This window comes from Gasterosteus aculeatus, chromosome 4 (assembly GCF_964276395.1).
Source record: "Gasterosteus aculeatus chromosome 4, fGasAcu3.hap1.1, whole genome shotgun sequence".
Lineage (NCBI taxonomy): Eukaryota > Metazoa > Chordata > Actinopteri > Perciformes > Gasterosteidae > Gasterosteus > Gasterosteus aculeatus.
Window position 1 is genome coordinate 22,947,078 of NC_135691.1, and position 14,051 is coordinate 22,961,128.

The 14,051-nt window shown below is 43.0% G+C and overlaps 1 protein-coding gene across 1 annotated transcript; it reads left to right on the forward strand.

The window, feature by feature from the left end:
• The first annotated feature begins 57 nt into the window (after nucleotides 1–57).
• Nucleotides 58–7,296, forward strand: pnpla3 (patatin-like phospholipase domain containing 3). Its single transcript, XM_040173628.2, has 9 exons — nucleotides 58–428; nucleotides 1,646–1,878; nucleotides 1,958–2,023; nucleotides 3,031–3,240; nucleotides 4,290–4,350; nucleotides 4,487–4,657; nucleotides 4,735–4,867; nucleotides 5,791–5,898; nucleotides 6,418–7,296. Exons 1-9 carry the CDS (start codon nucleotides 242–244, stop codon nucleotides 6,665–6,667), a joined length of 1,419 nt encoding a protein of 472 aa, XP_040029562.1. The 5' UTR covers nucleotides 58–241; the 3' UTR covers nucleotides 6,668–7,296.
• The last annotated feature ends 6,755 nt before the right edge of the window (nucleotides 7,297–14,051 follow it).

Here is a 14,051-nt window from a genome sequence, read left to right on the forward strand (position 1 = left end):
GCCCCAATGGATCAGTTATGTCTGCGTTCTGATAGTTCTTAGAGCACCTGAAGGCATCACCGGGAGGCTCCTCCTCCTCCCTGCACTTCCCTGTAAAAGAGCCAGTTGTTGACCTGTGGAGTTATCCAATCTGTTTATCTGCGCCGAGCGGAAGCATCGGCTGTCAATACTTCTCTAGCCGCTGCGCACTTCGGTGATCTATCCGCTCTCTCGCGTCTCCCCACACGGGGCATGCCCTGCCATGGTCGACCTAAACAGCGGCTGGAACCTCTCTTTCGCAGGATGCGGCTTTCTAGGAATTTACCACATCGGAGCAGCCAGCTGTCTCCTGGAGAAAGCGCCCTACCTCATCAAAGGGGCCACCAAGTTATACGGGGCCTCCGCCGGCGCTCTGACCGCCTCGGTGCTCGCCAGCGAGGCGTGCATAGGTAAGACACGCCGCTGTGGTTCGCTAGTTTGGAGCTTTATGCACACTTGAGGCAGGAGGACACGTTGTTGTTATTATTATTATTACTAGTACTTTGTTGATATTGGTATTATTGATATTACTGTCATTATTGTTATTAATAATACTAGTAGCCGTAGTAGTAGTAGTAGTAGTAGTAGTATAATTTTAATGGTATTATTGTTATTACTCTAATTATTACTATCGGTAGAAGTAGCTATACATTGCTTTTGGTATTGTTTTCATTACGGTAATTATTACCGGTAGTAGTTGAAGCGTATTTGTGTCATAATTATTATTAACAGTATTAGTAATTATGTTATTACTGATTATTAATATTGGTACCAGCTTTCGCAGACATTTAAAAAAACTGTCTATTATGGATATGCTATGGTATGCAGTTTTATATTTTAAACTACACCGATGGGCAATTTAAAACATTTCATACCATCAGCTAGGGCGACTGTGGGTGAGTGGGGAGCACGTTGTCCTCCAATCAGAGGGTTGTCGGTTCGATCCCAAGCTCCGCTAACCCGCATGTCGTTGTGTCCTTGGGCAAGACACTTAACCCAACATTGCTCCTGTAGCTGTGACTACAGTGTGTGAATGTTAGTTACTGATGGGCAGATGTCACTGTGGTTCTCCTGTCATCAGTGTATGAATGGGTGTGAATGGGTGAATGATGTCATGTAGTGTCGGAAGACTAGAAAAGAGCTATACAAGTACTTACCATTTATCATATATCATTTTTAAATATGGTTTTAATACCTTTGAGGCTGGCTCAAAAGGGTAGTTTTTTAACATACCAAAATACCAAAATGATAAAGGTACTTTAAAATATTTTCTAGGAAACACATGGATGTTGTGTTTCTAAAAGAAACATATTCTAAATAATTTAATGATACTAATTTCCATGTGTGGATATGGTCAATGTGGACCCTGTGGATCATATTAGAGCCCTGGTCTCTGGGACTGACCCTTTTTTCTTTTCCTTCCGTAATAACAAATTCGGATAACAGCTGACATGCGTGTCGACCTCGGCTTGCGCCCAGTCCCTGGTAAGGCTCGCCCGGGTCACTGACCCCGGGTAGCTTTAGTGGATATAGATCCAGTCATGTGTTGTTCTTTGCTCTCTATTGATTCAGAGTTGCGGTCAAGAGTCCCATCTCCTGAGCCTCCTCTTCTTTTCTCTGTTCCCAGCCAAATGTTGTGAAGATGTGATTGAGGTGGCGAAGGAGGCGAGGAAGAGGAACCTGGGGCCCCTACACCCCACCTTCAACTTGGTCAAGGTGATAAAGGGCGGCCTTGATCGAGACCTGCCCTCCGACGCACATGTCCAGGCGTCGGGAAGGCTGTGCGTTTCCCTCACCAGAGTGTCTGACGGGGAGAACGTGCTGGTGTCAGAGTTTAGCTCTAAAGAGGAACTCATCCAGGTGAGGAGAGTTGGTGATATTGTGTTAAATCACTTAAATATGAATTTCATCTGTTTTAACCCCTGTTCTCTGCACACAGGCGCTGATTTGCAGCTGCTTCATTCCGGTCTACTGCGGGCTGATCCCTCCATCCTTCAGAGGAGTGGTACGGTGTTAATTGCTACTCATCAAGTTTAAGCATTGGTTTGCATAAATATTTGATCCAAACCATATTATTCTTGTTCTAGAAGGCAAGTTTGTTTAAAAAGGGGTGAGCCAAATATTGGAATGTGGAAATGCTGCTATCCAGATAGGGTAGATTGTCTATTTGAAAAACACTTGGCTTTGGGTGCAGCCATGATCCAAAAACACACATCACTTTTACATGATAGTTCATCCAGTAAACCGTCAAAATAGGACAAGGGAAATACTGGGCTGGTAAGAAGAAAAGAATATCAATGTGCGAGGCTGCCGTGAGAACATTCTGTTTTCCAATTCAAATAATCAGGATGACACGTGCATGTTTTGAAAGAGAACTGTGCTAATCCTTTTGGCTGCAAATGCTAGTTTCTGATACCACGGTTGCCCTTGCTTTGACTTATCAGCTGTTTTTTGGACTTTGAGAGGCAATGAAGCAGCAGTTTCTATGTGCGTGTGTGTGTATCTCTTGTGAGCATCTACCTGCTCTCCTCTGTTTCCATGTCATATACACAAAAACATGACTAAGGCTGATAGGATTCAGATGACGTTGCTCAGTGATAACAAAAGTACGAAGGCTGAGTGCGTCCAATGAAGACATATAAAACTAGACAATCAGATAACATGGAATGTGATGAAAATAAAAATCTTAATTATACATCTTTAAAATAAAAAATACAAATAAATATTAATTTAAGTATTTCAAGTGTGAAGTGCTCATGATGTACATGATGTGCTGCTGGCCCAAAGTGCAGTGAAGTGTGAGAGACCAGCTCCATGCATGGATGTGCATTACGTGGAAGCATGACAGTCTAATGACGTTGGAGAACGGCCCAAAAGTTACAGTGAGGAGATTTTACCTGCTTATGAAGCTGTCTCAGTTTAACCCTGATAACTCGGGTACTATTGTTGCTATGGACTAATCCATTGAATGAAAGCAGGTGAACCCGTCATTTCCCCCCTCTGTGTCCGTAGCGCTACGTGGACGGAGGGATCAGTAACAACCTGCCGCAGTCGGAGCTGAAGAACACCATCACCATCTCTCCCTTCTCGGGCGAGTGTGACATCTGTCCCCGCGACAGCTCCACCAGCTTCCACGAGCTGCGCTTCACTAACACCAGCATCCAGATGAACCTGGGCAACATGTATCGCCTCAGCAGGGCGCTGTTTCCCCCGGAACCCAAGGTAGGCCGGGGTGCCAACCACAATTTACACAACATGACCCCAGCTGGTCCCACTTATCAGAGTCTGTGGTTGGCAAACGAAAAGTCCCCTGGTTCAGATGAGTTCTCTGGGTTGGTTTGTATGAGGACAGCTCCGCTTCTTTCTCTCTAGCCAGCATTCCTTTCTAGCTGTCCTGATACACAATTATTTGCGCCAAAGTTAAATGCACAATGACATGGGGAATGAGTATGTCTCAATTGGGCTCATACTGCATGCAATCCTAGAGAGGGCAGCTGCAGTGTGCCTTAAAAGTTAAAAGAAAGCAATTATAACTCATAAGTGTTCAGTTGTCTTTTGCCCTCCATGTCCATGTTCATGTGTGTGTTCCTGACATCCCTTCGTGTCTCTTCTGGCCGCCCTAATCCATGACCCCCCCCCCGCCCATTCTGCAAGCTCATTGCACCATCACGACCCATATGCCGAAAAGCATGTGGGTCTCTGGTTTTTCCCCTCTCCTGATCCTGGTTCTGTGTCCTAATGTTGCATTGGAGTTTGTCCTCTTAACCGCTGTCCTCTGCCCCGTGAAATTTTCAGCTCCAGAGATTAGGGCTGTGCAATTTGCCTCATCTATTCTTTTTATAGATGAGGCATTCTTTTTTTTTCTACACAGATCTGTGTGATGAGGAAGGGAGGCAGTCACGCCACATTCCTAGAATGAGAAAGTACTTCTCTGTGCCACGCCACTTGGGAAAACAAATCTTTGCACAAATACTGGAGACTGAACACTGTTTCCCTGCACACACACACTTATCTCTATTATTATGTATTTGACTTTTTTTAATAATTGAATTATGTTTTTATGCTTGTAGAAGTCAAACTGTTTGGTTGTTGTGATTAATGTGTTAATAGGAATAGCTTACAGCAGCGCTAAAGGGACAAACCTCCAACCACATTTTTAACACAAACACCTCTGTATTGTGACAGAGTATAAAAAAAGTGTAAAGTGTAAAAAAAAGGATGAATGTGCGAGAAAGAGCTGCATATAAGATGTACTGTTCCCTTCTCCAAAGGTACTAGCTGAGATGTGTCAGAGCGGTTATAAAGATGCTCTGCGCTTCCTTGAGGAAAACAGTGAGTATCTTACTGCCCTGGTACCATGTTGACTCTGGAGTATGCTGTGACCTCACTGCCATAGATTTCTATCAGCCTCCAGCGTAACCTTTGGACTGTGTTAACTGATGTCACGTTTCATGTGCGTGCGTGCCAGACCTGCTGATGCTGGATCGTCCAACATCTGGCCCCGCCCTGCCAGAGAGCACTTGCTGCCGTCCGCAAACGGAAACCACCAAGGATTGGGTGCCCCGGAGGCTCCGCCTACTGCGGAAACAGCACTGGTGGATGGATAAGGAGATGGTCCTGCCCCCGCCCATCAAGAAAGGTGCGGTGTCACAACGGACTCTGCCCATGGGCTCTGTAAAGTGTCAACATGTTAATATGCTCCTGTGTGTCTGCTAGTATTCTGCGATGCCTGCCAGGACCAACCTGGCCTGTATGCAAAGTTGTCCAAGATGCTTCCCGTGAGAGTGGCCTCCTACATGCTCATGCCATACACACTTCCCGTACAGTCGGCCTACTCCGTGGCCCAGAGGTGAACGCCGATCCAATCATTGTCAGTAGCTGGAATTTAAAGGACAGTTGGTGCTGTTTATCAAACTAGATAGTTTCATGAGTTCTGGAGATGTCTGCCTTCTATCTGGAACTAGATGGCACTCGGCCTGCTGAGCTCGAAGCGCCAAACATTTTCTGTCGCAAGAGGCAAACATTTTCTGTCGCAAGCCTCTTTTCGGGGCACGCTTCCTTCCGAGACAAGGTTGATAGGTGTATTTCAGTCGAAATGGAATAGTCTGTTTAGGTTAATGTGTAACTTAAACAATATTTTCTTTGGTAGACGCAGTGGATTGTCCCAAGATGCACAGACTTCGTCATGTCCGATTTCTTGAGATTAAAACAAAACTATTTATTTACAAAACGTAGTTGTATGAATTATACTATGGTAACAGTAATCAGTTACGGTTGGCGACGCTGTGCGTTAACCACCCTGTCTGTAAATTAGATCTGAACAGAATCAGATACATCCGAGACTGTTCTTAGGATCCCGGCCCCGCCTGCTCCCGTTGAATTTCCTTTCCTGTCTCATCTCAGTCACATGATGAATAATGAAATTGGCCTTCAACTGGTTAAATTCCCCCAAATGCAGACACCACTATTTGGTTGGTTATCTTGAATAGCTGGTTCATGATTGACGAGTTTTTCAAACTGCCATTGACTTCCAATAAATGGGAGAGAAGGCAGACCTCTCAAGGGCTGATATCACCAAGACTGTGCAACTCACGGCAAACACTCTAGATTGATAAATAGCTCTACAGGTAAGAGGACAAATATGTACTTTCGATTTAGGGACGAACTGTTCCTTTAAGCAAGAAAGTTCTGCACTTCAACCTCATTCTCCACTCATCTTGTAAAAACAGATTTGTATTGTTTGTTTATCATATCATGGGTGCTGTACCCCAGGTTTGTAGAGTGGATCCCAGAGGTGCCGGCCGATATGCGCTGGCTGTTTGGAGTGGCAGGTCACATTTACCAACAAGCCTGGAAAGGAGCTCCCGTCAACTCCATCAGGTGATGGATGATTACCCACTCAAGTGTTCGGCTAACTATAAACCATAAACCTGAATCATACTTGTGAACACAGCAGGTAAAACAGGTTGGAGTAAAAGACTGAAACACACACTGTCTCTTCCATTCATACTCTCCTCTTCTCGGCTGTTAAAAAGAGTCCCTGGTTAAAATATACCAGGTGAAATTATGTGACATTTGTGCATGAAACAAGTTTGCTAGCTACCCAAGGTAACTGCCGTGCTGCGTACGTACACTGTGCAAGATAAATGTAGTTCACTTACTGGGATTAACAGAATAATACTACAACAAACTGCAGCTTTCTTGACATTCCACATGAAACCTAAAATTAAAAAATATCATGGTTGAATTTTAGCGGGATTGAAAAGTTGTTTGTGTCTTGCTGTTGAGTACTTTAAAAAAAATAGAGTCCCATTGGGGGAGCTACACAGGCCATGACTTTAACTCTCTATTGCTTACACGCACATATATAAAACTAATCCTGTGTTGTTGACCTCGCAGTGAGCCGGGGCTGAGGAAATGCTTGAGCGCGCCACCTCCACCTACACAGTGTGACAAACCGATGCAAAGAGACAACCTTCCCGCGCTCTCCTGCCTGGACCTCCACGGCAGCTACTGGGAGATCCCCGAGTCTACCTCCTCCTCGTCCCACCATCAGACTCACATTGCCCCCTTGTCTCCGCAGCAGGTCTGCTTCTTTGTCGGCTCTCAGGATGAACCGCATGGCCACAGTCAGCAGCAAATTGATTAATTTTACAAATAAGGTACTAGAGCTTTGTGAAATGTTGCATACATTTCTCAAGAAAACGCACATTTATTGTTGACTCTGAACACTCCAGGCAGCACCGACTGTATAATATTTTACCGAGTGCTCTGGAACTCACTCAGGATTACAGATGGGTTTTATGATCTGTTCTACAGCACAGAAAAGTGTCTAGTTTAACTGCAATCCTATCTAGGAGTCAAATTGTATGTTTATGTTCACATTTGTTTGATATCTATAGACGTCATACAACCACTTTTTAGGTGAGAAAGTGCCACGTTTCTGAAGATGGGTCTTAATTTCTCCACAAATGGCCCAGTTTTGTTTTTGACAAGGGACGTAGCTGCAGTTTGGTCCTGTGACAATACAAATGAGGGCTAAAGCTACAACAAATTGTAAGTAACTTAAGTGTCCTTGAAACTGAGATGTCAAAGAAAAGCCTAAAAAGCTTCTGTAGACGTTATTGTTATTCCCAAAATGTAAATGTGCTGCTCAGAAGAGTGCAACCAGTGTTAACATAATTCCTCATGTTGTAAATGTGTTTGACATCACTTAATTGTAAAGTTCTATTGATGAACAGTGATATTATGATAGCATTAAACCATATCTGAAAGCAATAGTTTGGTTTATTGGAGTGGTTTTATTAAGGTCACCAAACGAATTGTCGGAATTTTCTTTTCTCATCTTTTATTGAATTATTATTATCTGCAGTATGCAGTCAAACTTCATGAGGGAGCCTAAATGTTAGTATTAATTGTATAATCGGAGTCAACTTGAATCTAATATGCTATGCTAGCATACACTCTTACATGAGGAAATGTAATAAATTGTTTATCTTTGGCAATTGGACTCCTTCCTGAACCGGGATAATCAAGGGCCCGTGATGCGGAATTCTGCTCGGCAGAATCCCCCTCTGGAGTCCAGACGCTGGTGGAGAAGAAGGTAATGAATTAATGGTTAATGAAAACCAAGTATGAGTGAAGAATGCCTGGTTTCGCACTGAAATGACACCAGACAGCAACACAGAGAGAACCCTTTAAACAAATTTTGACAGCAACTATCGGATTGTTTTAGAGCCACAGCGCCGCCACTGTTGGTCGTATACACCTGGGTGCAGCGAATCTCCGCTGATTGGATAATTCTGGGAGACCAGCTGAAGCATATCGAAATTACGAGTGGCATAAAGGGAGTCTTCCTTCCAGAGCTACCGCTTAAGCACCATATAGCGCTTTTCTAGTCTTTCAACGCGCTTCAACACTTCATTTCATCATTCACCCATTCATACACTGATGACACGATCTACCATACACAGTGCCGCCTCAGTAACTAACATTCACACACTGTAGTCACAGCTACAGGAGCAATGTTGGGGTTAAGGACACATGGACATGCAGGTTAGCCCGGCCTGGGATCCAACCGGGGATCCAACCCTCTGATTGGAGGATGGCCGTGCTCCCCACTCACCCACAGTCGCCAATAGACTAATTCAACCATCAAGATAAACATCCAACAATCAAGATTGTCTGCTGTTAAACAGATGTGACTTTATTTACAAATCTTCCTGTTCAGCAAAAAACACCTGACTAATGTCACCTCATAGGCGAGGACATACTACCATCTAGTGGTCAACATGTTGATGTCTATACTATTTAATCACAACAGAAAACGGTTTTATGTGTATATAAATATGCAACATTAGTAGTATATAAGTGACGGCTTGGTGGGGGGATGGGCGGATGTGCGTGCACATGAATGCGCTGGGGGGGGGTTGTGCATGTCAGCCATTTGAGAGAGGTCGCAACCTTGCATTATGTTAACAGTTGGCTAAGTAGTAATAAAAAAATAAAAGGGGTTAGAGACAGGATGACCATGCGCTTTAGTGTTATCAGAAACACACTTGTTGCAGTACCAACACCAATGCTGACCAGTCATATAACTGTTATCAGAAACACACACTTGTCTGAGACCTTTTTATTGCAAAGAGCAAAAACCGTTGTAGGAAGGCTAACAGTCATATAACTGTTGGGATGTGAGAGGGGGGCCACAACAGTGCACCCCTGATACAGACAGGATGAGCAGACACATTTTGACAAGAAAATCCCCCACAGGGTTTTAGTTTACTGTTTGTAAATTTGTACATAACCACTCGCTCACTGATGTATGTTTTTAGGTATTGGATAAGCTTTAGCTCAATTTCCAAACAACTTCATTGTAGTACGCAGCTACAGAGAGTTTAAGACATTTTGTCTTGTGTTTCATGTATGCGTTTCATGTATTTTATATCTTATTTAGAATGCTGGAAATAAACGGTTACTTTCATGTATCCTGATTGCATGTATTACTGGAGGGAAATGCATTGTGTCATTTTCCTATGATATAGGGACACTGGAGTAAGATGGGCTATTGCACATATTTTTGGTTATTGCTTAAAACTAGTGTGATTGCATTGTGAACACTGAACAGTAACATACTGTTTAATATTTTTCTGATTATTTAATTGTGAGGAGGTTGTGTGTTGTGAGTCTCGCCATGTTCATCCTATGATAGTTTTGTTTTGTCCATCTATCCATCCATTTTCAACCGCTTATCCGGGGTCGGGTCGCAGGGGCAACAGCTCCAGCAGGGGACCCCAAACTTCCCTTTCCCGGGCCACATCTACCAGCTCTGACTGGGGGATCCCAAGGCGTTCCCAGGCCAGTGCAGAGATATAATCTCTCCACCTAGTCCTGGGTCTTCCCCGGGGCCTCTTCCCAGCTGGCCGTGCCTGAAACACCTCCCTAGGGAGGCGCCCAGGGGGCATCCTCACCAGATGCCCAAACCACCTCAACTGGCTCCTTTCGACGCAAAGGAGCAGCGGCTCTACTCCGAGCTCCTCGTGAATGGCTGAGCGTCTCACCCTTTTTGTTTAGTTAATTCTGTTATTATTACTTTTGCCACCAACACAAATGTATGATTTAGAAAATGGCATTACGGGGTTTTTGGGCCAAAGTATGACAAGTTGTAAAGCTTGATAGGTATGAAAGTCAAACGGTTGCCAGTTACATTTTTTTCAATCGCTAACAAGAAAGTGGTTTGAGTTCAATACTCAAACCACATTTTCAAAACTCTTTACACATTCAGCGCCACACAAGTGTATACAGACCTAACTGTAAATCATTTTTCATTGCTTTCAATGTATGAAATACAAAATGCATTCAATCACCGGGTTGTTCAAAATCCACCAACACCTTTGTCATTCATACTCCACAAACAGCAAAAAACGGTAGCCTACATTTGCAGGATACTTTTCATATGCTAACACACTGCTTTCAAAACTGATCAAAGCACATTCAAATCAGAATGATGACAAATTTCAAACATTTCTGTAGTAAATATTTTGAAATATAAAAAATTATTCTATAAAAAAGAATTATCAATCCAAGCTAATTGAGATTTCAGCTCAAAGCCGACCAGGTGTCCTGCTTTAGTCCCACTACCATGTTTCAGTAAAAGGCAATAGCTTGGAACGGACTTATTTTGTAAATATGCATCACAGAAGCTACGTCGGTGGGGAAAGAGGAGTGATATGAGGGACAGTGTGTGCAGGACAAAGGAGGGGAAGACCAACAGGGCTGATATCTGATGAAATACTGTAAATGTTGTGAACATAGTCTCACTTTAAAAGAGGCCGGTCTGAGGGAGCAGCCAAATCTGCACCGCTCAACAGCTGCGTCAATAGTACAAATTTTCCGGCAAAACAAAAGGTCAGATGATACACATTACAGTACATTTCACAGTACAGTAATTGTTGTATTTTAGGATCCAAAGGTTGCCTCAGAGAGGAGGGAGAGGTAGAATCTTTTCAGATGTGCAGGAAAAAAGATCATTTCTGATTCATTCTTGTTACACACGTATGCTTTAGTACATTCAATAAATTCAAAATCTGTTTTTCTATAATGATTTAATGTTTATGCAAAAATTCATTCAAACGTTCAATAAAAGTTCCTAATTTATGTAATGCTCCCTGTTGCTAGCATTGTTGCTAGCATTGAGTGACATGCATGTTTTCTGAATGAGAAGCTGTTGCCAGCGATTGGTGGGACGAGCTTATTTTGAGACATGTATGAAGTGTTTTGTTGGTCTGAGTGAGGTTTGGAGGTTAGATTAACTGTTTGGCCAAAATGAATCTCGGTAATGCAGAAGGTATGAAGAGTTTTGAAAGTGGTTTCAGTATTGAACATTGAATTGAATTGAATTCAAAAATAATTTAAAAGTAACGAAAAGACAAGGCCTTTCTGTGTGGAGTCTGCATGTTCTCCCCGTGTCTGCGTGGGTTCTCTCCGGGTTCTCCGGCTTCCTCCCACAGTCCAAAGACATGCTCTGGGGATCAGGTTAATTGAGGACTTTAAATTGCCCGTAGATGTGTGAATGTGAGTGTGAATGGTTGTGTGTCTCTGTGTAGCCCTGCGATTGGCTGGCGACCAATCCAGGATGTACCCTGTCTATCGCCCGAAGTTGACTGGGATGGACTCCAGCCCCCCCGCGACCCTGTGTGCAGGATAAGCGGTTTGACAATGGATGGTTGGATGGAAAAGACAAGGCCTTTCTGTGTGGAGTCTGCATGTTCTCCCCGTGTCTGCGTGGGTTCTCTCCGGGTTCTCCGGCTTCCTCCCACAGTCCAAAGACATGCTCTAGGGATCAGGTTGATTGGGGACTCTAAATTGCCCGTAGATGTGTGAATGTGAGTGTGAATGGTTGTGTGTCTCTGTGTAGCCCTGCGATAGCCCTGCTATCATAGGAGAATATTGCTGTACGTTTATCCCTGAAAATGACAAAGACGAAGGCATTATCCATCATGCGATACAAAACATGACAAAACTTCAGGAATCTATGGCAAGAGACAAATTTCCCTCCCCAGATTGGCTCACATGTTTGTGGTATTCATGGAAAGGAACATGGAGGAGGAGCGGCTACTATCATCTGTGTTCTCTTCGCATTCGTAATTTGCGGTATCCCATTGATCCGTCATACGATTTCCCAACTCTTGGCGAAACAAATAGCTATGTACAGCCTGGGGTCACCTGATGACTCACCACCAAACTTGTTCCCTGGACGTGATTCTGACGATAACCCCAACAGTGACTCGGACTCCCTTGACGAGCTTAACACTTACGACCTCGACACATACGCATAGTGACATAGAGACATGTCTGTGTGCATCCCTGGTGTTCTAAATGTTTTTTTGTTTTTTTGTTTCACAGTAGCTTGCTAAAACAATGAGAAATAACATTCTCACAAAAACAGCTTTTATCCCTGCATGATTGATATAATGACCTTTCCACAATATTCTATATCTGTATTGTGTGATAGGGAATCAAGTTCCGGTATTGTGATTTAAACATGTTTTCATTTCTTTTTTATTTCAATACACATGACATCTGGGGTGTAACGCTCAAATCCTGTGAGAAGGTTTCCAGTCTTTTTCTTCTCCTAACAGATTTCATCCTATTTTCCCCCATTTCGGAGGGTTTTTTAGGGAGTTTTTGTTCGGTGGCAGGCAAAGTTTTGTGAGCGAGGTCCAGATGTCCATGTTTTGTGATATTTGATGTGGTAAATATCAGATGGTAAATTTTTAGAGTAGGCATTCTACATTGATGCATAGTGTGTGATTATTATGTAATCAAAAGAGTGGAATGTAATGGGGAAATGATATGTGACCCTTTTAAATGCTTCATTTGTATAACCAGTTTATTAGTTGCAAGTGGTTAGATCACAAAGGCCCTGACATAAGAACTGATGTCTCCCACTTGGATTAGATGTTTCCAGCGTCATAGCTGTAGAGATTGAACAAAGTGTTTGTTATGTCTATGACCACCTTTGTTTTTGAATGTTGGGAGAGCAAGGACACGGTCAAAGAGCTGACGTGTCTTACATGGATAAGATGTTCCCAGTACCCTGGCTGTAGAGACTCAACAAGATGGTCAAAGGTTTCTGTTGACGCCACCGATATCTAAACTTAGGTATAAGAACTGCCTCGATGTGTTGGGGGCAGAAGGAGGTTCATGACAGTCTACTGACCACGTAGCTGTTGTGACCCTCTTTACCTTGCAAGGAAATAAACGGAGAAAAGACATACTTGACTCAGAGCCTTTGTTTCTTACTTAACGATTGTCTGTGCAAAATCTCCCACCACACTGGCGACCAGTCCAGGATGTACCCTGTCTATCGCCCGAAGTTGGCTGGGATGGACTCCAGCCCCCCCGCGACCCTGTGTGCAGGATAAGCGGTTTGACAATGGATGGATGGATGGATGGAAAAGACATGGTATTATTTATTTGCTGCTTAACTGTGGCTATTTTCATCAATAACTTGTGCATTATTCTGTCAGTAGATCAAATGTAGCATCTCCTGAAAATGATAATACAAAGGAAGTTGTACCCGGGTGTAAAAAGGCTCAGAGTACCTGCAGAGTCAGAATACAGCACTTGGTCTGGCAGCAGATGGACTCTACTGATTCCATGAACCCTACTGCCAGCAGGCACATAAATGAGGCACTTTTCCCAACACTGTCCAGTCGGCTGCACATTAGAGTCAGAAGAAGAATTACGTTTGTATATTTTATAATCAAGAAATAGTCCGATATATTGCATCTCAATTCTTATTAACTATATTAAGACATCATTTCATATGCACATAACAGTGCATCCACACTTCTGAATTGGCAGTAAAGGAATACAATATTGATGTTTATTTATTAATTCAAGAAAAAACGAATGTTTAGAAAGCCCTGTAAGGACTTCCCCTTCACAATTTGGGGTAATCTAAAAAGTGACTTTTTAATAACTATAAAGGGGTGTGGTGAGATATAAACAATGATGAGACACTAAAGAAGTGTCAGACATTTGTTTGGTGGAGAGTGTTCAGAGCTAAGCGAGACAACTTATATCAGAACTGTAGGATATTAGAAAAAAATTGACGATCCGGTTCATAAAATTAATAAAAATGCACATAGTGTACACCAGAATACAGCCATGATTCTGAAACTGTGTAATCAATAAAGTAATGACAATATTGTAAAACCACTGTAATTCTGCAGCTGTAATATAATAATATGTACAGTTAGGATTGTATTTTATGTAATGTAATCAACTGGAATGCACGCATGTAATACTTGAACAACAACTGATATTGACTAAGGATCATTCGAAATCCGAGTTACATTGAACTCACCAGAAGACCACTCCCAGAGGAGTGGACACTAAATTTCACACCTTTAAGCATTGTAATAAATACCTGTAGGGACCATTGTTCTCGAGTTCACTGGTGGAGGCTACAGACGGGCACTAGGGATGGTCAAAGGACTGACCCGGGGCCTGTTGGTTGCTGAGACCAG